General features: G+C 44.5%; 1 protein-coding gene and 1 pseudogene across 1 annotated transcript in view; both read left to right on the forward strand.

Moving 5' to 3' along the window:
• Nucleotides 1-19611, forward strand: part of DCLK3 (doublecortin like kinase 3) — a 58173-nt gene extending 38562 nt beyond the window's left edge. Inside the window, exons 3-5 of the mRNA XM_072793444.1 lie at nt 13793-13925; nt 16612-16779; nt 19006-19611. Of these exons, the coding sequence (XP_072649545.1) occupies nt 13793-13925; nt 16612-16779; nt 19006-19199 (495 nt within the window). The 3' untranslated portion in view covers nt 19200-19611. The remainder of the gene's footprint in view (nt 1-13792; nt 13926-16611; nt 16780-19005) is intronic.
• Nucleotides 19612-19988: 377 nt separating this feature from the next.
• Nucleotides 19989-20862, forward strand: part of LOC140614393 (farnesyl pyrophosphate synthase-like) — a 41403-nt pseudogene continuing 40529 nt past the window's right edge.

The raw sequence follows: 20862 nt of genomic DNA on the forward strand, positions 1-20862 counted from the left end.
GTAGTTAGAATTTGGGGCTTATAGAGCATCTTGAAGAACAATACATTTTTAGAGAAGAGACAAGATAAAGGAAAAGTGTCTTTAGGCTTTTAGGGGCAGCAAATTGTGGAAAGTAAAGTCATGGGAGAATGAGTGGAAGATAAGAGTTGTTGAATAAGTTTTGCTATGCAGATTCTTCTCTCAGTGCCTCTCTGCCTGGCCAGTGTCTGGTGATTTCCAGTGGTCTGTGCTCCCTGGTACGGGGAGGGCACTTTCCTCACTAGAAACGTTATGTCCTGCTTTTAAGTAGAAAGAAGGGCAGATAGTACTTCCTGCATCTGCTGTTTCTCAAGTGTCAGCTTAAAAGACTCAATATGTCAAAGTGGCATAATTTGGGGTGGCATGTTCTGATCCCCTACGAGGCTTTCTGAGGAAGGGGCATCACAGTGGGACTCTGAATGGAGTCTTTGGCTCTCTTTATGGCAACCCAGTGCCCCGTCCGCTGAGAGACCTAAGGTCCACTGTCCTGATTGAATCACACGTGGCGTATAGCGTTCATTTCTGAGCATTCTTTGTTCAAAGAGGCATCGATGAAATGGGGATCACCCAGAACTTGATCGTGCACGCAAAGCACCCAGGGGTCTTGTCGACATGTAGGTTTTGGTTCAGTGGATCTGAGCAGTCTAGATCTCTAACGAGCTCACAAGGGATGACAATGCTGTTGGTTCAGACAGTGAACTTAGTGTAGGAAGGATCGAGAAAGGGCTGATGATCAGGAGAATAGGTCTTATAAAGATGAGTTGGAGGATCCTCAGATGTGAAGTTAGGGAAACTGGAGGTGACATGGGGATCATGATACTTGTTTCCCTTTGGAACGCGTGTGTCTTTCTTCACTACCATCCCAGAGGGCAGACTTAGACAACAGGGCAGGGTAGGAGGTAGAATTTGGATTCAACATAGTGGTGAACCTCCTCCCAAGTGAAACTGGCCATGAATGGGATGAACCGCCAGATAAAGTTGTGGAATCTCTTCCATGTTGAGAATTCGATCAGGGGTAAACAGTCCTTGTGGGAGGATGTTTTACACAAGTTCCTGTCTGGGTGGAAGAGCCGATGGTTCTGGAAGTCCCACAGATGCTAGGGGAAGAGTTATCCCGGGAGGATGTCACTCACTTGATTGCAAGATTAAGATAGGAATTGCTGGAAGCCGAGAATAGGAAGTGCCTGTTGATACAAAACAAAACAATGAAACTCACACAGGTGGGGCAGGACCTTAAATGTAATTAAGCTGCTCACGTGGGTGAAATAGATGAGAGGCCTCAAGTCACCCCGACAGCTCTGAAGGTTGGGACATCCCTACTGAGAGCAAAAGCTGGAGAAGGAGAAATAAAAAACACCAGTGGTCTCGAGCCCCTTTCTGGAAGGGACAAATGACTCCCAGATCTTAACCACCCCTGGGGCTCCGTGTCTGCTCTGTGCTGTGAGGATGATCCCGAGACACAAGGGGTGTCCGTGGGGATGCTGCGGAGGATGCTGAGGGATGCTGTGGGGATGGGGCGCTGTGAGGGTGCTGTGGGGATGCTGTGGGGGATGCTCTGATGGGGATGATGGGGATGCTGAGAGGATGGGGGTGCTGAGGGATGCTGTGAGGATGCTGCGGGGGTGCTGTGGGGGATGCCGAGGGGATGGAGGTGCTGTGGGGGATGCTGAGGGGATGGGATGCTGTGGGGTGCTGTGGGGATGCTGAGGGGATGGGGTGCTGTGGGGGTGCTGTGGGGGTGTTGTGGGGGATGCTGAGGGATGCTGTGGGGGATGCTGAGGGGATGGGGATGATGTGGGGGTGTTGTGGGGTGCTGTGGGGAATGCTGAGGGGATGGGGTGCTGTGGGGTGCTGTGGGAATGCTGTGGGTGATGCTGAGGGGATGCTGTGGGGGTGCTGAGGGGATGGGGTGCTGTGGGGGTGCTGTGGGGTGCTATGGGGATGCTGTGGGGGTGTTGTGGGGGATGCTGAGGGATGCTGTGGGGGATGCTGAGGGGATGGGGATGATGTGGGGGTGCTGTGGGGTGCTGTGGGGAATGCTGAGGGGATGGGGTGCTGTGGGGTGCTGTGGGAATGCTGTGGGTGATGCTGAGGGGATGCTGTGGGGGTGCTGAGGGGATGGGGTGCTGTGGGGGTGATGTGGGGTGCTGTGGGGATGCTGTGGGGGTGTTGTGGGGGTTGCTGAGGGGTGCTGTGGGGGTTGCTGAGGGATGCTGTGGGGGATGCTGAGGGGGTGGGAATGCTGTGGGGGTGCTGAGGGGATGGGGTGCTGTGAGGGTGCTGTGGGGGATGCTGTGGGGATGGGGTGCTGTGGGGTGCTGTGGGGGATGCTGAGGGGATGGGGTGCTATGGGGATGCTGTGGGGGTGTTGTGGGGGATGCTGAGGGATGCTGTGGGGGATGCTGAGGGGATGGAGATGATGTGGGGGTGCTGTGGGGTGCTGTGGGGAATGCTGAGGGGATGTGGTACTGTGGGGTGCTGTGGGAATGCTGTGGGTGATGCTGAGGGGATGCTGTGGGGGTGCTGAAGGGATGCGGTGCTGTGGGGGTGATGTGGGGTGCTGTGGGGATGCTGTGGGGGTGTTGTGGGGGCTGCTGAGGGGTGCTGTGGGGGTTGCTGAGGGATGCTGTGGGGGATGCTGAGGGAGTGGGGATGATGTGGAGGTGCTGTGGGGATGCTGTGGGGGTGCTGAGGGGATGGGGTGCTGTGAGGGTGCTGTGGGGGATGCTGAGGGGATGGGATGCTGTGGGGTGCTGTGGGGGATGCTGAGGGGATGGGGTGCTATGGGGATGCTGTGGGGGTGTTGTGGGGGATGCTGAGGGATGCTGTGGGGGATGCTGAGGGGATGGGGATGATGTGGGGGTGCTGTGGGGTGCTGTGGGGAATGCTGAGGGGATGTGGTACTGTGGGGTGCTGTGGGAATGCTGTGGGTGATGCTGAGGGGATGCTGTGGGGGTGCTGAGGGGATGGGGTGCTGTGGGGGTGATGTGGGGTGCTGTGGGGATGCTGTGGGGGTGTTGTGGGGGCTGCTGAGGGGTGCTGTGGGGGTTGCTGAGGGATGCTGTGGGGGATGCTGAGGGAGTGGGGATGATGTGGAGGTTCTGTGGGGATGCTGTGGGGGTGCTGAGGGGATGGGGTGCTGTGAGGGTGCTGTGGGGATGGGGGTGTTGTGGGGCTGCTGTGGGGGATGCTGAGGGGATGGGGTGCTGGGGGTGGGGGTGCAGTGCGGATGCTGTGGAGGTGCTGTGGAGATGCTGTGGGGATGATTCCAAAACACAAGGAGCAAACATGAAACCGTGAAGAGACAAGGAGCAGTGCAGGATGTCACAGAAAGGCCACGGAACGATGTAAAACACGGATTTGGTATTTGAAAATGTGTGCATCAGCATCTGGACATTTAACCTAATAATTGTGCAAAACAAATGACTGAGTTTCCACCGTGTTGAATATGCTGGTTCTTCGGCGGAGCCGGGCTTTGGAGCTGGGGGGTTTCTCTGAGGAAAGGAGTAGTTTGTTCTCATGGGGGTACATATTTTATTTTGGTGCATCAAAGCAGTCAGATGCTTTGATTGCTGATCACTTGGTTGGGAATATTTACCAGTATTTGCGGGGGGCATATTTTTTCAACAATTACCCAGCAAATGTGATTAATGTAGATGATCCAGCCGTAAACTGTGGGCACCACACTATTTTTTGCCCTTCCCTTCCAAACGTGATTTTCTAGTCTGAGTTATTCTAATCTTACCTCCCTGTCTCCTTCTGGGCTGTATCTGTCTCGCTCTGCAGACCAAAGCTGAACTGCACTTTCGTTTGCCTCAGTGACTCTCCCTTCAGTTAGGTTAATTAGGGAGGCATCCATGAGGTTGCCCTGCGGTAAGACACAGTCTGCTTCCTGAGATGTTAAGCTCACTGGTAAGATGCAAAGCAAGTTCAGAGAACTTACTTTTGTCTGGGGAAACCGGGTAGTTGGCTGCCTGTCCCGTATTTTTGGGTGTTGCTGTGCCCATGGCTCTGTTGGGGCACAGGGAGAGCCAGTCTTTCTGTTGCCTCCCCCCCCCCCCCCCGCCCCGGCATGGTGGAGGCATTGGGAACCTTTGTCCCCATTCCACTAGAGATGTGAGAGCATGTGCCTGCAGAAAGCTGATCATTTCTCCCATCGCTCTGGTGGGCCCGAGGAGCCTCTCCCCTGGGATGATCTCCGCCAGGCTTGTCTCTGTTTCGCCATAGCTCAGGAATTGACTGCTCAGCTCACCTTGGCCCTGAGCATCCAGCTTCTCTGATGAGGTGTAGGGCAGGTCAGAGTTGTGAGGCGGTGGAGTTGGACAGCAGAGGATGGACCAGGGCCCCGTCTGGCTAGAGGGCCTTTGGTCTGGACGAGGAAGGTAGCAAGGACAACTTCCCATACTCCTCATTTTGCCTGAAGTCAGTCCTGCTCTTCAGAGGTTACAGAGGCTAAAACACTTAGGGTTTACTTAACAAACACGTCGTGCTTCTTAGGTGCCAGGTACTGTTTATCACACCTTACAAATGTTAGTTCATTAAGTTCTCATCACGCATATCGTTCACATCTCCCTTTACAGGTGAGGAAGTGGAGGCAGAAGTGAGCTGGAGTCTGCACCTGGCAGTTGGGCTTTAGAGTCTGTGCATGTAACTGAGGATGAGGCTGAATCTTCCTGCAAAGGGTTATTTCAGTGCAGGACGTGAGGAAGCCGCCCAGAGGCCCCCACCAATCCCCCTTCCTGGCAGAACCAGAGGCAGGGGGACCTGAGGCAGACCTCTGCCAGGAGGAGGCAGAGCCAGTCATCTTGACCTTGATTTCACCAATTTGTTACAAACAGGCCATTTGCCATGAATTCCTCAGGTGGTGCTGGGTCCAGGAAGAATCTCTCCGGGAGTGGGGTGGTGGTGGTGGTGGTGGGGTGGTGGTGGTGGTGGTGGCTGTGTTCCTGAGGGCACTTCTGCTGTGTGGCCAGGATTCCCAGAGCACTAGCTGGCTGGCTGGATTTCAAGATAGCAATAGGGGCTGTAATTTTTTTTAAGTGAAAAAAAAAAAAGTTTTGTTGAGAACTTGCCTTGGAAAAACTCCCATGTATAAATTTACTTAGTCTTATATATAACAAAATTTATGTTTTAATTCAAACTCTGCATTAATTTCTTCCTCCCAGTTTTATTGAGGTATAATTGACAAAATTGTAATATATTTAAAGTGTACACCATGATGCTCCAATACATGTATACATTATGGAAGGATTTCCACAATCAAGTTAATTTCCACATCCATCAACTCATAGAGTTGCCTTGTATTTTGTGGCTTCTTTTTCCTTTCTATTCCTTTCCTTTCCTTTCCTTTCCTTTCCTTTCCTTTCCTTTCCTTTCCTTTCCTTTCCTTTCCTTTCCTTTCCTTTCCTTTCCTTTCCTTTCCTTTCCTTTCCTTTCTTTCCCTTTCCCTTTCCCTTTTTCTTTCTTTCTTTCTTTCTTTCTTTCTTTCTTTCTTTCTTTCTTTCTTTCTTTCTTTCTTTCTTTCTTTTTCTTTCTTTCTTTCGATGTTTAAGATCTACTCTCTTAGCAAATTTCAAGTATACAATGAAGAATCATTAACTACAATCACCATGCTGTACGTTGGATTCCCAGAACATATTTGTCTTACAACTGAATGTTGGTGCCCTTAGACCACACCACCAGCTTTCCCAGGGCCCCTTCCTCTGATCCCTGGCAACCACCATTCTACTCTTTGTTTCTGGGAGTTGGACTTTTTCTGTTTGTTTTTTAAGATTCTACTATTTTCTCTACCCTCTGTGGATAAATTCCCCTCTGGCCTGAGACCTTGACAGTCCCCAGGCAGGATGTGCTGTGCTTCACTTCCTGCCTCCTGGAAACGAGGGACTGTGCAAATCCTTTGACTTGTGCCTTTATTTCTTGACGGTCAAGGTGAGACTGTTTTGGGGAAGGCAGCTGTTCTGAGTCTTAACACTCTCTGACGTTTGGAGGCCGGACCTCTCATGGGCCACCCTTCTACCTTACTTGAAGACAATAGGAGTTTTGATGTGCCCAATTATTTAGCCTTTCCCCAGAGAAAACCAATTCACCTTTCACTTACTGCAAAAAATGCTAGATTTTCCCCCTCACTGTTTGTTTTTATGTGAAATATATCTTTACTTTTATCATATCTTGCACGGTGGTCTAAATTCCTGCTTGGCTCACTTCTTGAGATTCATTTCTTTTAGGTGAAGACCCACCTCTTCGTAACACATCATCTAGCATGCAGATAACTTGAGGGTGAAGGAGGACAGGACACATTAACCAGGCAGTGGGAATTAGCTAACCAGTGATCAGAAAGCCAGTCGCTAGGATTTATTTGAAAGAATGATAATCAGGTGGGATCTATTTTGATGAGGACAAAGGAGAACAGTGCTTCTCTGTATTCATTTCAGAGGGAGGGTAGCTGTCTTTTCTGTGCTCTAAAAATGACTGATTTTTCCCCTTTTCTAAAACCTGGTGGAAGTGAGGTCTAAAGAATCAGAGCTAACTTCTTTCACCTTCATGCAAAAGTATTAATAGAACCCAATCTGTCAGTTCTCATATATAGGAATAAATCCCAGTTAAGTAGCATTAATTCTGTATTATGTGCAAACAAGGACAACCACCTCATCCTGGTTTGCTTAAGACTGTCCTAGTTTTTTATTTTTATTTTTTAAGATTTATTTATTTATTTGAGAGAGGGGGAGGCACAGAGGGAAACAGAGTGAGAGAGAGAATAGCAAGCAGACTTCCTGATGAACACAGATCCTGATATAGGGCTCGATCTCATGACCCTTCAATCGTGACCTGAGCTGAAGTCAAGAGTTGCATGCTTGCCTGATTGAGCCGCCCAGGTGTCCCAGAGATTGTCCTAGTTTTATTTTTTTTAACTTAAATTCAGTTAGCCAACATGTAGTACATCATTAGTTTCAGAGGTAGAGTTTAATAATTCATCAGTTGTGTATAACACCTAGTGCTCGCCATCATGTACCCTCCTCAATGCCCATCACCCTGTTACCCCATCCCCCCCACCTCCCCTCCAGCAACCCTCAGTTTGTTTCCTGTAATTAAGAGTCTTATGGTTTTTATCCCTCTCTGATGATATCCCATTCAGTTTTCCCTTCCTTCCCCTATGATCCTCTGGGACTATATGATAATTGCCTTTCTGTGATTGACTTATTTTGCTCAGCATAATACTCTCCGGGTTTATCCATGTCAATGTAAATGGTAAGTATTCATCCTTTCTGAAGCAATACTTCATTGTATATGTATACCACACCTTTATCCATTCATCTGTTGATGGACATCTGGGCTCTTTCCACAGTTTGGCTGTTGTGGACATTGCTGCTATGAACATTGGAGTGCCCCTTTGGATCAATACATTTATATCATTGGGGTAAATACTTAGTAGTGCAATTGCTGGGTTGTAGGGTAGCTCTATTTTTAACTTCTTGAGGATCCTCCACACTGTTTTCCAGAATGGCTGTACCAGTTTGCATTCCCACCAACAGTGCAAGAGGGTTCCCCTTTCTCTGCATTCTTGCCAACATTTGTTGTTTCCTGTCTTGTTACTTTTAGCCATTCTCACTGGTGTGAGGTGGTATCTCATGGTTTTGATTTGTATTTCCCTGATACCAAGTGATGTGGAGCATTTTTTCATGTGTTTGTAGGCCATTTGTATGTCTTCTTTGGAGAAGTGTCTGTTCATGGCTTCTTCCCATTTCTTTTTATTATTATTATTTTTTTATTTTTATTTTTTGCTTCTTCCCATTTCTTAACTGGATTATTTGTTTTTGTTTTTTTTTTTTTTTTTGTTTTGTTTTTTTTTTTGTGTGTGTGTGTGTGTTGAGTTTGATAAGTTCTTTATAGATCTTAGATACTAGCCCTTTATCTGATATATCATTTGTTAAATATCTTCTCTCAGCCTATAGGCTGCCTTTTGGCTTTGTTGACTATTTCCTTTGCTGTGCAGATTTTATTTGCTTTTGTTTCCCTTGCCTTTGGAGATGTGTCTAGCAAGAAGTTGCTGCAGCTGAGGTTGAAGAGGTTGCTGCCCATGTTCTCCTCTAGGATTTTGATGGATTCTTGTCTCACATTTAGGTCTTTCATCCATTTTGAGTTTATTTCTGTTTGTATGGTGTAAGAAAGTGGTCTAGTTCATTTTTTCTGCATGTGACTCTCCAATTTTCCCAACACCACTTATTGAAGAGACTGTCCTTTTTCCATTGGATATTCTTTCCTGCTTTGCCCGTAGAGTTGAGGATCCACTTTTGGGTTCTCTATTCTGTTCCATTGATTTATGTGTCTGTTTTTGTGCCACTACCATACTGTCTTGATGATCTCAGTTTTGTAATATAGCTTGAATTCCAGCATTGTGATACCACCAGCTTTGGTTTTCTTTTTCAACATTCCTTTGGCTATCCAGGGTCTTTTCTGGTTTCATACACATTTTGGGATTATTTATTCCAGCTCTGTGAATAATGTTAATGGTATTTTGATAGGCATTACATTGAATGTATAAATTGCTCTGGGTAGCATAGACATTTTCACGATATTTATTCTTCCAATCCATGAGCATTGATGTTTTTCCATTTCTTTGTGTCTTCCTCAATTTCTTTCATAAGTGTTCTGTAGTTTTTATAGTACAGATCCCTTACCTCTTTGGTTAGGCTTATTCCTAGGTATCTTATAGTTTTTGGTGAAATTGTAAATGAGATTAATTCCTTGATTTCTCTTTCTTTTGTCTCATTGTTAGTGCATAGAATTGCACCTACAATTTTGGGATTTTATATCCCACCAGATTACTGAATTCCTATATGAATTTTAGCAATTTTGGGGTGGAGTCTTTGGGTTTTCCACATAGAATATCGTGTCATCTTTGAAGAGTGAGAGTTTGACTTCTTTGCCAATTTGAATGCCTTTTATTTCTTTTTATTGTCTGATTGCTGGGGCTCGGACTTCTGTTTTTTTTTTTTACATAAATATAATTTTTTTTTTATTTTTTTTTATTTATTTTTTTATTGGTGTTCAATTTACTAACATACAGAACTTCTGTGCTGTTGAACAACAGTGGTGATGGTTGTTCACTGTCCCTGTCATGTTCCTGACAGGGGAAAAGCTCTCAGTTTTTCCCCACTGAAGATGATATTTGCTGTGGGCTTTTCATAGATGGCTCTTATGATATTGAAGTATGTTCCCTCTATCCCTACACTGTGGAGAGTTTTAATCAAGAAAGGATGATGTATTTTGTCAAAGGCTTTTTCTGTATCAATTGAAAGGATCATATAGTTCTTTTCCTTTATTTTATTAATGTAATGTATCACATTGATTGATTTACAAATGTTGAACAATACTTGCATCCCAGGGGTAAATCCCACTTGGTAATGGTGAATAATCCTTTTAATTACTGTTGGATCCTATTGGCTAGTATCTTGGTGAGAATTTTGGCATCCATGTTCATCAGGGATATTGGTCTGTAATTCTCCTTTTTGGTGGGGTCTTTGTCTGGTTTTGGGATCAAGGTAATGCTGGCCTAGTAGAAAGAGTTTGGAAGTTTTCCTTCCATTTCTATTTTTGAAACTGCTTCAGAAGAATAGGTATCAATTCTTCTTTAAATATTTGGTTGAATTCCCTTGTAAGCAATCCAGGTCTGGATTCTTGTTTATTAGAAGATTTTTGATGACTGCTTCAATTCCCTTACTGGTTATGGGTCTGTTCAGATTTTCTGTTTCTTTCTGTTTCAGTTTTGGTAGTCTATAAGTTTCCAGGAATGCATCCATTTCTTCCAGGTTACCTAATTTGTTGGCCTATAGTTGCTCATAATATGCTCTTAAAATTGGTTGTATTTCCTTGGTGTTGGTCATGATCTCTCTTCTTTCATTCATAATTTTATTAATTTGTGTTCTTTCTCTTTTCTTTTTATAAGTCTGGCTAGGGGTTTATTGAACTTATTAATTCTTTCAAAGAACCAGCTTCTAGTTTCATTAATCTTTTCTACTGGTCTTTTGGTTTCTATTTCATTGATTTCTGCTCTAATCTTTATTATTTCTGTTCTCCTCCTGGGTTTAGGCTTTATTTTCTGTCTTTCTCCAGCTCCTTTAGGTGTAAGGTTAGCTTGTGTATTTGAGACTTTTCTAATTATTTGAGAAAGGCTTGTATTGCTATGTATTTCCCTCTTAGGACCACCTTTGCTGCATCCCAAAGGTTTTGAACAGCTGTGTGTTTTCATTTTCATTCATTTCTATGAATTTTTACAAATTCTTCTTTAATTTCTTAGTTGACCCATTCATTCTTCATAGGATCCTCTTTAACCTCCAAGTGTTTGCAATCCTTTCAAATTTCCTCTTGTGATTAGTTCAAGTTTCAAAGCATCATGATCTGAAAATATGCAGGGCATAATCCCAATCTTTTGGGATTGAGATTTACTGATTGAGACCTTATTTGTGACCCAGTATGTGATATATTCTGGAGAATGTTCCATGTGCACTTTAGAAGAATGTGTATTTTTTTTGCTTTAGGTTGGAATGCTCTGTATATATCTGTGAAGTTCATCTGATCTATTGTATCTTTCAAAGACCTTGTTTCCTTATTGATCTTCTGCTTAGATGATCTGTCCATTGCTGTGAATGGGATGTTAAAGCCCTCTACTATTATTGTATTATTATCAATGTGTTTCTTTAATTTTGTTATTAATTGGTTTATATAATTGGCTGCTCCCAAGTTAGGAGCTTAACTATTTATAATTGTTAGATCTTCTTGTTGGATAGATCCTTTAAGTATGACATAGTGTCCTTCTTCATCTCTTATTGAAGTCTTTGGTTTAAAATCTAATTTGTCTGATATGAGGATTGCTACTCCAGCTTTCTTTTGTTGTCCATTAGTATAATGAATGGTTCTCCATCCTCTCACTTTCAATCTGGAGGTGTCTTTGGGTCTAAAATGAGTCTCTTATAGACAGCATAACAGTGGGTCTTGCTTTTTTAGCCAAGCTGATACCCTGTGTCTTTTGATTGGGCATTTAGCCTGTTTACATCAGAATAACTATTGAAAGATAGGAATTTGGTACCATTGTATTACCTGTAAAATCAATGTTTCTGTATATTATCTCTGTTTCTTTCCGGTCTATGTTACTTTTGGGCTCCCTCTTTGTTTACAGGATCCCCTTTAATATTTCTTGTAGGGTGGTTCAGTGATCACAAATTCTTTTAGTTTCTCTTTGTCCTGGGAACTCTTTATCTAACCTTCCATTCTGAATGAAAGTCTTGCTGGATAAAGTATTCTTGGCTACATGTTTTTCTAATTTAGTACCTTGAATATATCATGCAGCCCTTTCTGGCCTGCCAGGTCTCTGTGGATAGGTGTGCTGCCAGTCTAATATTCCAGTAAGGATCTCTTGTCTTGGGCTGCTTTTAGGACTTTCTCTTTATCTCTGAAATTTGCAAGCTTCACTATTATATGTCAGGGTGTTGATCTATTTTTATTGATTTTGAGGGGGGTTTTCTGTGCCTCCGGGACTTGAATGCCTGTTTCCTTCCCCAGATTAGGGAAGTTCTTAGCTATGATCTGCTCAAATATACCTTCTGTCTGTTTATCTGTCTGTCTCCCTTTCTTCCTACTTCCTCTGGGACCCCAATACTTCTAATACTGTTTCACTTTATGGTGTCACTGTTTTTTCGAAGTGTTCCCTCATGGTCCATTAGTTGTTTTTCTCTCTTTTCATCAGCTTCCTTTCTTTCTATCATTTTGTCTTCTATGTTACTGACTCTTCTGCTTCATTTACCCTAGCTGTTAGAGTATCCATTTAGACTACATCTCAGTTAAAGCATTTTTAACTTAAGCCTGATTAGATTTTATGTCTGCACTAAGAGATTCTCTAGTGTCTTTTGTCCTTTTTTCAAGCCCAGCTAGTAATTTTATAGTTGCTACTCTGAATTCAATTTCTGACATTTTACTTGTATCTTTATCAATTAGATCTATGGTGGAGAGTATTACTTCTGGTTCTTTCTTTTGTTTTGAATTTCTCCTTCTAGTCATTTTGTCTGGAGAAGAATAGATGAATGAGAATAAAATAAAAAATATCAACCACAACCCAAGTGAAATATACACCAGACAAATCCAAAGAAGGCAGAAACCAAAAAAGAAAAGATAAAAAAAGGAAAAAAGAGAGAATGTAATCTCACAGGTGGACAGAACAGGGTGATCCACTTAGTCCTGGGTATATTTTGGTCTGTTTGTTAGAAGACACTAAATCCCAAAGTTGTAAAGAAAAAACTTATATACAAAAAAAAAAAAAATAAAATTGAATACTGTGAAAGGAAGCCACTGTGAAAATATATCTCTAAAATTTAAGGGTAAAACTGAAAATTAAAAAAAGACTTAAAAACAGAATTGATAAAATAAGAAACTAGATGAAAAGGAAAAAAGAAGAAAGAAAAAGAAAATTTTAAACTGAAAGGCTATAAAGACTTATAAAGAAACCCCTTGAGTTCTATATACTATTTTCCCCTAGCTCTGGAGATTTGCAGTCCTATGTGCTCCATAAACTTGGTAATCACCTGATGTTCCTGCTGGTCTTCTTGGGGAGGGCCCTGCTGCACTGATTCTCAGGTCTCTTTGCCCTGGTGATGTAGCACCACCCCTTGCCAGGGGGCCGGGCTCAGTGGAAGCTGCTTCAGAATGCTCTCTGTGGCTTTTCTTTCCTCAAGGCTTTTCCTGTTGCTTTAGAGGATGAAAGAAAAGTAAAAATGTCCAAATCTCCAGCCCTGGAGCTGAATGATCACTGCCCCTACTCTTCAGTAAACCCTCAGGGAAAAGCAGTCTACAAACTCCTGCAGTGCACACCTGTACCGATCCTCCCAGGGGAGGGAGGGGGGTCACACCGTGGCCTGCCGCTTGCTGAGCCCCTGCTAGGAGACTGGTGGCCCTATCATGCTGTGGTTCCTGGTTTATGGCACTGCCAGCTGAGAGCCCACTCCTGGGCTCACTGATTGCAGCCAGCTTCCCTGCTCTGATGTTTGGGAGCTCTGCTGACTCAGGTACCCCTGGTCTTTGTGTGACCCCAAGAATCCTGAGACCACACTGTCCCACCTAGGATTCCGCCTCCACTTTGCAACCTGAGCACCTTTCAGGCAAGGAAGTCCCACACCAGAGGCAAGTCTTGGATTTGGAATTAAACACTTCTGGTCTGTGGGGTATTGATGCCTACCCCCTGCCTTCAAAGTTAGTATTTCTCCACTACTTGTTTACTTTCTCCTTTTAATTCCTAGTTCTTTCCCTTTTTTTCTTCTGCCCAGATTTCACATTACTCAGAGGCATTTTCTAGTCCTTGCTAATGCTAGTCAGTGCTCAAAATATCATTGATCCTTGTTCTCAGTGGTGCCCAATAGAAGTTTCTATGATGATGGAAATGTTCTGTATTTGCACTATTCAATATGGTAGCCATTTTTTATCAATGGCTCTTGAGCACTTGAAATGTCACTAGTGCATCTGAGAAGCTAAATTTTAATTTGATTTAAATTTTGATAGCCATCTGTGGCAATAAGGTGCTACCACAGTAAATAACACAGTAAATCTAGCTCATTGGTTTTTTTACTTGAAAATGTGAGTACCCATCACTGAAATCAAGTTGGGTTTATCAGCTATAAGCTTGAGTAGGTTTATCATTTGTTTATCCACCTTACATGTTTATTGTCTCATTAATTTTTCTTCTTTGTTCTCAGCACAATTTGGGTGACTTGGAGATTTTGTTTTCTTCCAGGTTCAGCGAAATGAGGACAAATCTACCACCTTGAAACTGGCTGATTTTGGCCTTGCAAAGCATGTGGTGAGACCTATATTTACTGTGTGTGGGACTCCAACTTATGTAGCTCCTGAAATTCTTTCTGAGAAAGGTACGTATTATACATTGCTCCATGGGACTCTGGCTCATTTACTAACAAATATCTTATTTTTAATATTTAATGTTTTGTATTTTTCAATGTGGAGCAATAAAAAGTCTCAGATTTGGCACTAGGCTTGCAGTTGGATTTTAATGGAAATATTTGAAGCAGATCTTGACCAAAGCATGTGGACTTTTTCCTCATCTGGGCTGCTTATAGAGGAAGGATGGGAGTGTGTGTGTGTGTGTGTGTGTGCAGGACAGTGAGATAAAAGATGATGGAGAATTAGCCGGGGAACTCAAACAAGCAAGGCCATTTGTGCCACTGAGCCAAGGCTACCTCTAATGGGAGAAATTTGAAGCAGTTCTTATGGTAATTTACTTAAAAATACCTCCACCAACTTTGCATTTTGAGGAAGAAGGTGTCTCATTTAAACCCCATGAGTAATATTTATTACCAGTTTGCATATTGTATAAGGATCCAGTGGATTGTTTTTGTTTATTTTTAAAACGATTTTATTTATTTATTTATTCATAAAAAGACACACAGAGAGAGGCAGAGACACAGGCAGAGGGAGAAGCAGACTTCCTATACGGAGCCTGATATGGGACTCGATCCCAGGACCCCAGGATCATGACCTGAGCCAAAGGCAGATGCTCAATGACTGAGCCACCCAGGTGCCCCCCTAATGGACTGTTTTAGTGATACATTTTGTAAAGTACATAAAACGGAAACTATTATTATTATTACATAGCTCCAAATATATGAATGATTGCTTAGTCACAGTGCCACTTTGGGAGAAATCAGTTTAGGCACCATATGTAAAATGGGATAGTTCTGGATGGGTTGTGGGGTTGGTGGGGAGAAGGGAGAGAGTTTCCCAGCAGTAGGAGCATCAGGGAAGGTAAGATGGGGAGATGGGAATTTGCATGGAGGTTGGGGGTGGAGCCATTGAGAAGACTGGTCTCAGTGTTGCAGAGGGAAAGTTAGTTGGCTGACTCGGTTGAGTCTGGATTCCCCACAACTGAGGAGGCTGAGCAGAGGAATTTGGATTCAGTGTGGACTGGGTAAGGGAAGAAGGAAAGCAAATAGTCTATCTGAATGCTGAGGGAAACCACAGCACTGGTGCTAATACCAATTATGCTAAGGTGTCAGAAAGCTCTTTTGGTAGATGGGGTGAGTGGCTTAAAATTTTAAACACCCTGATTTGGTAGAGATATGAGGATGGACCCACAGAGTTGTCCAGATGGCAGGGAGGTGAAGCCCTGTGCTGAGCATGTGCTTGTGAGATGCCTCGACTCAGAAATGGCAGCCCAGGTGGGTGAGATAATGAGCTCCTAGTGATGCAGCAGGGCAGCCAGGGACAGACTCTGGAGGGAGGTCCACAGTTGGGGGATGAGAGAAGGAAGGATGGGTTAGCAGGGGACAAGTCAGCAGGGGCAGAAAGAAGACGAGGAAAATACGGTGTCATAAAAGTCAAGGGGCAAATATCAAGATGGAAAGCCCAGCTAAGCCAGACCCTCTCGAGCGTGAAAGGTGGTATAACACTGGAAAGAGGTCAGCAATGATTTGTTTGTAATATTTTTCTGCTAATTTGCCTTGACAGCATTGCTCTGGGGCTTAATGATGAATATCTAACTTCCATATTGCAGCTGCTGAGTGGTTTCCTTTTCCGAAGGTAAAAAGTTACAATGTGTTTGAAGATGTCTATACTGCTGCTGTAGGGTTTTGTGAGGATGACTGGGCAGTATGTATCAAAAGCCTTTACTGCATTTAATTTCTGAAAAATCGTTTCAAGAATATAGTCAGAGACATCACAAATATTTAACAGATAAGGATGTTCATCATAGAATTACAGTATGAAGAGTTAGGAAACACATTATAACACAGAGGATTCATCTATAAAGGGAATACTGACAGCTATTAGAAATCATATTTTTTAAAGAATTTTTATACTCTTTATAGGAATAGGAAATGGTATACTATATTAAGTGAGTAAAATGTCCAATGTGATCCTAATTTTGTTACAGGAAGTATAAAAGTGTGTGTGTGTGTGTGTGTGTGTGTGTGTTTATGTGCTCATGGGGGATATAGCTAGTAATGTCAGTCTTTTTATAATCATAGGAGAGAGCCAGTAAAAATATTTTTTAAATGTGAGAAGACAATGAATGAATAGGATGGAGAGGCTGCTGATGTAGATCAGGGTTGCTTGAACTCTCTCTGGTGAAGTTTTTAAAATTTCTAATATAGTGCAGACACACACAAAGCTCTATCACACATGACTGGGTCACTCACCGTTCATGCCACGTGTGACTTACCATATATGTTCGACCTGAACTCTGATGTATTCTGTGTTCAGCGAGATGTGTCCTTGATCATGCAGCTGGAGGTCATGGCCATGCCAAATTGCTATGAATTTCCAAATATTTACTTTCAGATTCTATGCTCATTTTATCCCAGACCAGTGATAAAGGATTACAAACTGGCAGTTGTCGGAGGACCAGACTTCAAGTAACACTGCTGTGGGCCCCATGTTTGTAGGTGTTGGGAGCAAAGCCCACCCATGTGTTTGGAAGTGGCTCATGCTTACTGAAAACTGTGGTCCTCTGTGACCTAGAACTACAACCCCCTACATTTGTCTCCTTCCATCTGATCCAGCCTGGTCTCAGTTTCATTTGTGTCTCTGCATGTCATACAGGTTACGGGCTGGAAGTGGATATGTGGGCTGCAGGCGTGATCCTGTATATCCTACTGTGTGGCTTCCCCCCCTTCCGCAGCCCAGAGAGGGACCAGGATGAGCTCTTTAACATCATCCAGCTGGGCCACTTCGAATTCCTGGCCCCTTACTGGGACAATATTTCTGACGGTGAGATGGGCTTCCCCACGCTGGAGACGAGGGGATGATAGAGCTGGAGCCCATCCTGGGTTCTGATGGCAAAGTGGGTTTTAGGTCAGCTGTGTGATAAGACGTGCAGGGGGCCCACCTCAGAACTGGGCATGGAGGTGGGCTGTCCACTTGGGCTTCATCCTTTGTTAACTGTGAGCCTCATGTAGGTTTATTTGCATAGCACACTGGGAAACATGACTTGCTTTAGATTCAACGAAAAAGTCTGACCACTGGTTGCAGTCATTAGATACTTTTCCTTAAGGCAATTAAGGGAGTTCAGACCTGAAGAATATCAGAAATATAAACCTTCATTTGGAAAGATCACAGTCATCACGTATATAGAAGTACTGTGAATTGAAAAGACGGGGAATGCATACCTTACTCATGAACAGCCAGGGGTTGTGTAGAGGTATATTTGGAGCCCAGAGGCTCTGGAAGGTAGGGGGTGAAGATATTAGTTATTTTCAGTGGAGCAGAGGTATGTGGGTCTTCCTCCTTTTTGTACCTTTCAAATGCAATCTTTCCTCCCTTTGCTACTGATTTGTTGCTACCACCCACTGCCCTTGTAAAATTGGGAACTAGATATTCTGGGGTTTTGAGACTTTGAGTCTTCAGCTTGAAAAGTAGAGTAGGAGTGATAACTTTATTTTCTTCCATTTTCCCCTAACCATATCATCTAAGATTAGTTGTCAAACTACCTTCATCCCCAGCCTCAGTCTCCTTACTTGGGGTTGGGGGGTGAGGGAAGGAGAGAGAAAGCTTCATTTTTCCCCCCTTAAATAAGGTAGAGAGAGGAGTGGTATGATACAGATAGAGTGAGAATCTTGAGCTGATCAAGCCAATGGTGACTTGGGAATTGAAAGTTTGAAAATCATTTTAGAAAGCTCTGTGCAGCATTGTCCTTAGATTTGGGTATGGTGGCCCCTGCCCTGAGCCCCATGCATTACAGGGCCCTGTTTGGTCACACCTACCCCACAGAGTGAGGAGACTCTAGGGCCAAGGAGAGGTGCCCTCCAGAACCCAGCTCCCCACTTCTAGATCACTTCAGCAAAACCCCAAAGGTGCAGGCCCATTTCTAAGACTGGGGAGACCTCCTTTCCTAGACACTTCCTGTTGGGCCCTAAGGTAGCCAAGGAGCCTCTCTTCAGAGGGGTAGAGAGAGCTTGGACATGTTTGTGGGGTGTCCAGTTGTCCACACATGTACATGTGAGTCTGAAAATTCCCAGTGTAAACCTGACATGCTCCCCACTGAGTCTTTTGAGGATCTTGATGGAGTGAGGCTGGTCAGGGTGGGCGCCAGCACCTTTTGTGGGCAGAACTCACCCAACTTGAAGTGGGCAGGGGTAGGAGAAATCCTGTGGCTTCCATGCTCAAGAGGTGGCTGGGCAGTGGTGTAGAGGTGGGGCTGATTGGTGGGTGAGCAGCTGATCTTGAGCAAGAGTCATCCCCCAATCAAGGTGGAGAAAAGTGAGTGCTTTTGTTCTCACGTGATTGAAAAGGAGGCTCAGGGAGCTGGCCAGGGAGAGCCAGCAAGCCCCAGAGAAATCTTTTCTCTTCCTCGCCTGCCACCTGGCCCACCAGTTGCCACCCTATCTCTCTAGAATCACTCACGATCTTGGGCAGGAAATGAAATTCATTTTGAATTTGTGCTATTTTTTACTTAGGTTTCTTTCACATGTTTCTCAATTTTGTCAGTGTGAAGGCATATTTACCAACTTAGGGAGGGGATTGAACAGATTTTATTTAACAGCCTGATGATCGATTTCAAAATTTAAGATCTGTAGGCAGACGGCATGTGGCCTCCATTTGTTCTCCTGCATGAGGCTGTGGGTGTCAGGGGCGGGCCTGGGCCTGTGACTCTAGAAATGAACGGACATCCTCTAGACCTGAGCTGTCCCAATGCAGTAACCCGTGGCCGCTCCTGGGTCTTGCAATTTAAACGTAAACTAGTTGAAAGTAAATGCAATACAAATCCCGTTCCTCAGTCTCAGTGGCCGTATTTCAGAGGCTCAATGGGCAGTACAGATACAGATGTGGAGGGTCCCCAGCATCGCAGATAGGTCTGTGGGACAGCGTGGCTCCGGTGTAGCACGTGGTGCTCACACGGAGGTTTGTGTTGTCATTTCATGCATGGGGATTGGGGCGGGGCAAACTCAGAGCCACCTGCATCCATTTCGTTTCCTCTTCTTTCTTGCACTCTAACAGCTGCCAAAGATCTGGTGAGCCGGTTGCTGGTGGTGGACCCCAAGAAGCGCTACACCGCTCACCAGGTCCTCCAGCACCCCTGGATTGAAACTGCAGGAAAGACAAGCATGGTGAACCTACAAAAGGAGGTGCCCTCCAGCAATGAGGGCCACGTCCGGAGCCAGCACAAGCGGCCTGCAGAGCAAGCCTTGTAGCCACCACCTCGGGTACCTATGCAGCCCCCTTCTTCCCCGCAGATGGTGAACAAGACAGAAATCCAGGAGACAGACAATGAGGAGGGCTTCGGCACATAATTGGAGAATCGGGAAGGCGAGAGATGCTTAGGATATTTTAAAGCATATTTTAAAAAACAAACTTGAGTCTTAATGTTAAATGTTGTAACATATTTTTAGATTTGTATATTTGAAGACTTTAATACCTTTTTTGGGGGGCAGGGCAGTCAGTGAGGACTTTTTGGTAATAATGCTGGGTTTTGCTTCCTTCTCATAATCAAGTTCGTGGTGTACTACACGAGTGGTGCTTACCAGGATCTAAACTCCCCCTGTGAGATTAACAAAGTGAATTGTGGTCTTTCTGTACTAATAAAACATGCTCTGATGAACAGAAGTGGGCTGTATTCTGATGACTTCTTAATGCTGGTGTTGGGAGCCAGGGAGGTATAGTTTAGACACGCTTCTTCCTAGAACGAATATGACTACGTATAAGTGTCATGCTGAACACTTGATGAACTGGCAGGACCCGTTTATTTGGGATGTGCTGGTCTTGCTGTCCAGCATTTACTGAAAATCCATCTGGTGCAGTTGGGAAAATGGAAAGAAGAAGTTAGTGATGTATTCTTGCCCCTACAGTACCCCTCTCTACTGTTTATCAGCCGATTATCTCTGAGCCGGAGTCATCTCCACATGAAGTTAGGCACTCAGGCTGTGGCTGTGTTCACATTTTCATATTTCCAGGGAGCCATTTAGTGCATTGATATGTCAGCAATGCGGTAAGTGGATTACACTCAGGCTCTAAGTTGCTTAGAGAATTCAGGCACGTTCCTACCTGCAGGGCAGACACACAGAGGGCTCAGGATGCATGTTCTCTGATTCATTCCAGATTTCTGTATGGAAATGTTGGTCTTTTCAGATATTCGGGGGTATGCATGAGCTGAAAGCAAAACAGAATCCTGATATTTCCCTAAGTGACCTTTCTGGGCATATATATGCAATCCAGCCAGTGGGACACAGCCAGTCCTCAAGTGTGGGCTTCTCACCCTGCCTCCTCCTCCCTAATGCTGTTCGAGTCATCTGGGTGGAGGAGCACATCAGGACACTGGGAACAGTGAGAATGTTTAGGGTAGGGAATCCCTTAAATGGGTGTTGGAATGTGCAAAAGTGCACTGGAGTTTCTGAAGTAATCTAGCAACAGTAACTGCAGGAAATGGCTTCCAATCCTAGGTGGGGAGCCAAAGGAAGAGGCTGGAAATTTGGAGGAGAAACCCTTTGTAGTGGATGCTGAAGGTACTACCCTGATTCCCCTTGAAGACTAAAGGAATAGGTTGCAGGGCTGGCAGCTCTCAGCAGTAACTATCTATGGGCATCACTGTCGGCTGAAAGAGTTGCCTCACCCAGGATCACACCTCCCTCCTGGGGCAAGCTGCGCTCAGTGACTGGTCCACACAGGGAAGGAAAGCTTAGCGTCCTTACCCTCAATGGGGCTAACGCTGAAGGGCCATCCCAGCCTTAGTTAGCATCGCAGCATCTGCCTTGCCTGGTCTTGCTTCTTTCTGTTCTCAGAGGTGACCAGCTTGAGACCACTCCCTAATAAAACTTCTGCATGCTAATCTCCATGTCACAGTGGGCCTCGCAAGAGACA

This window comes from Canis lupus, chromosome 22 (genome assembly GCF_048164855.1).
Source record: "Canis lupus baileyi chromosome 22, mCanLup2.hap1, whole genome shotgun sequence".
Classification (NCBI taxonomy): Eukaryota; Metazoa; Chordata; class Mammalia; order Carnivora; family Canidae; genus Canis; species Canis lupus.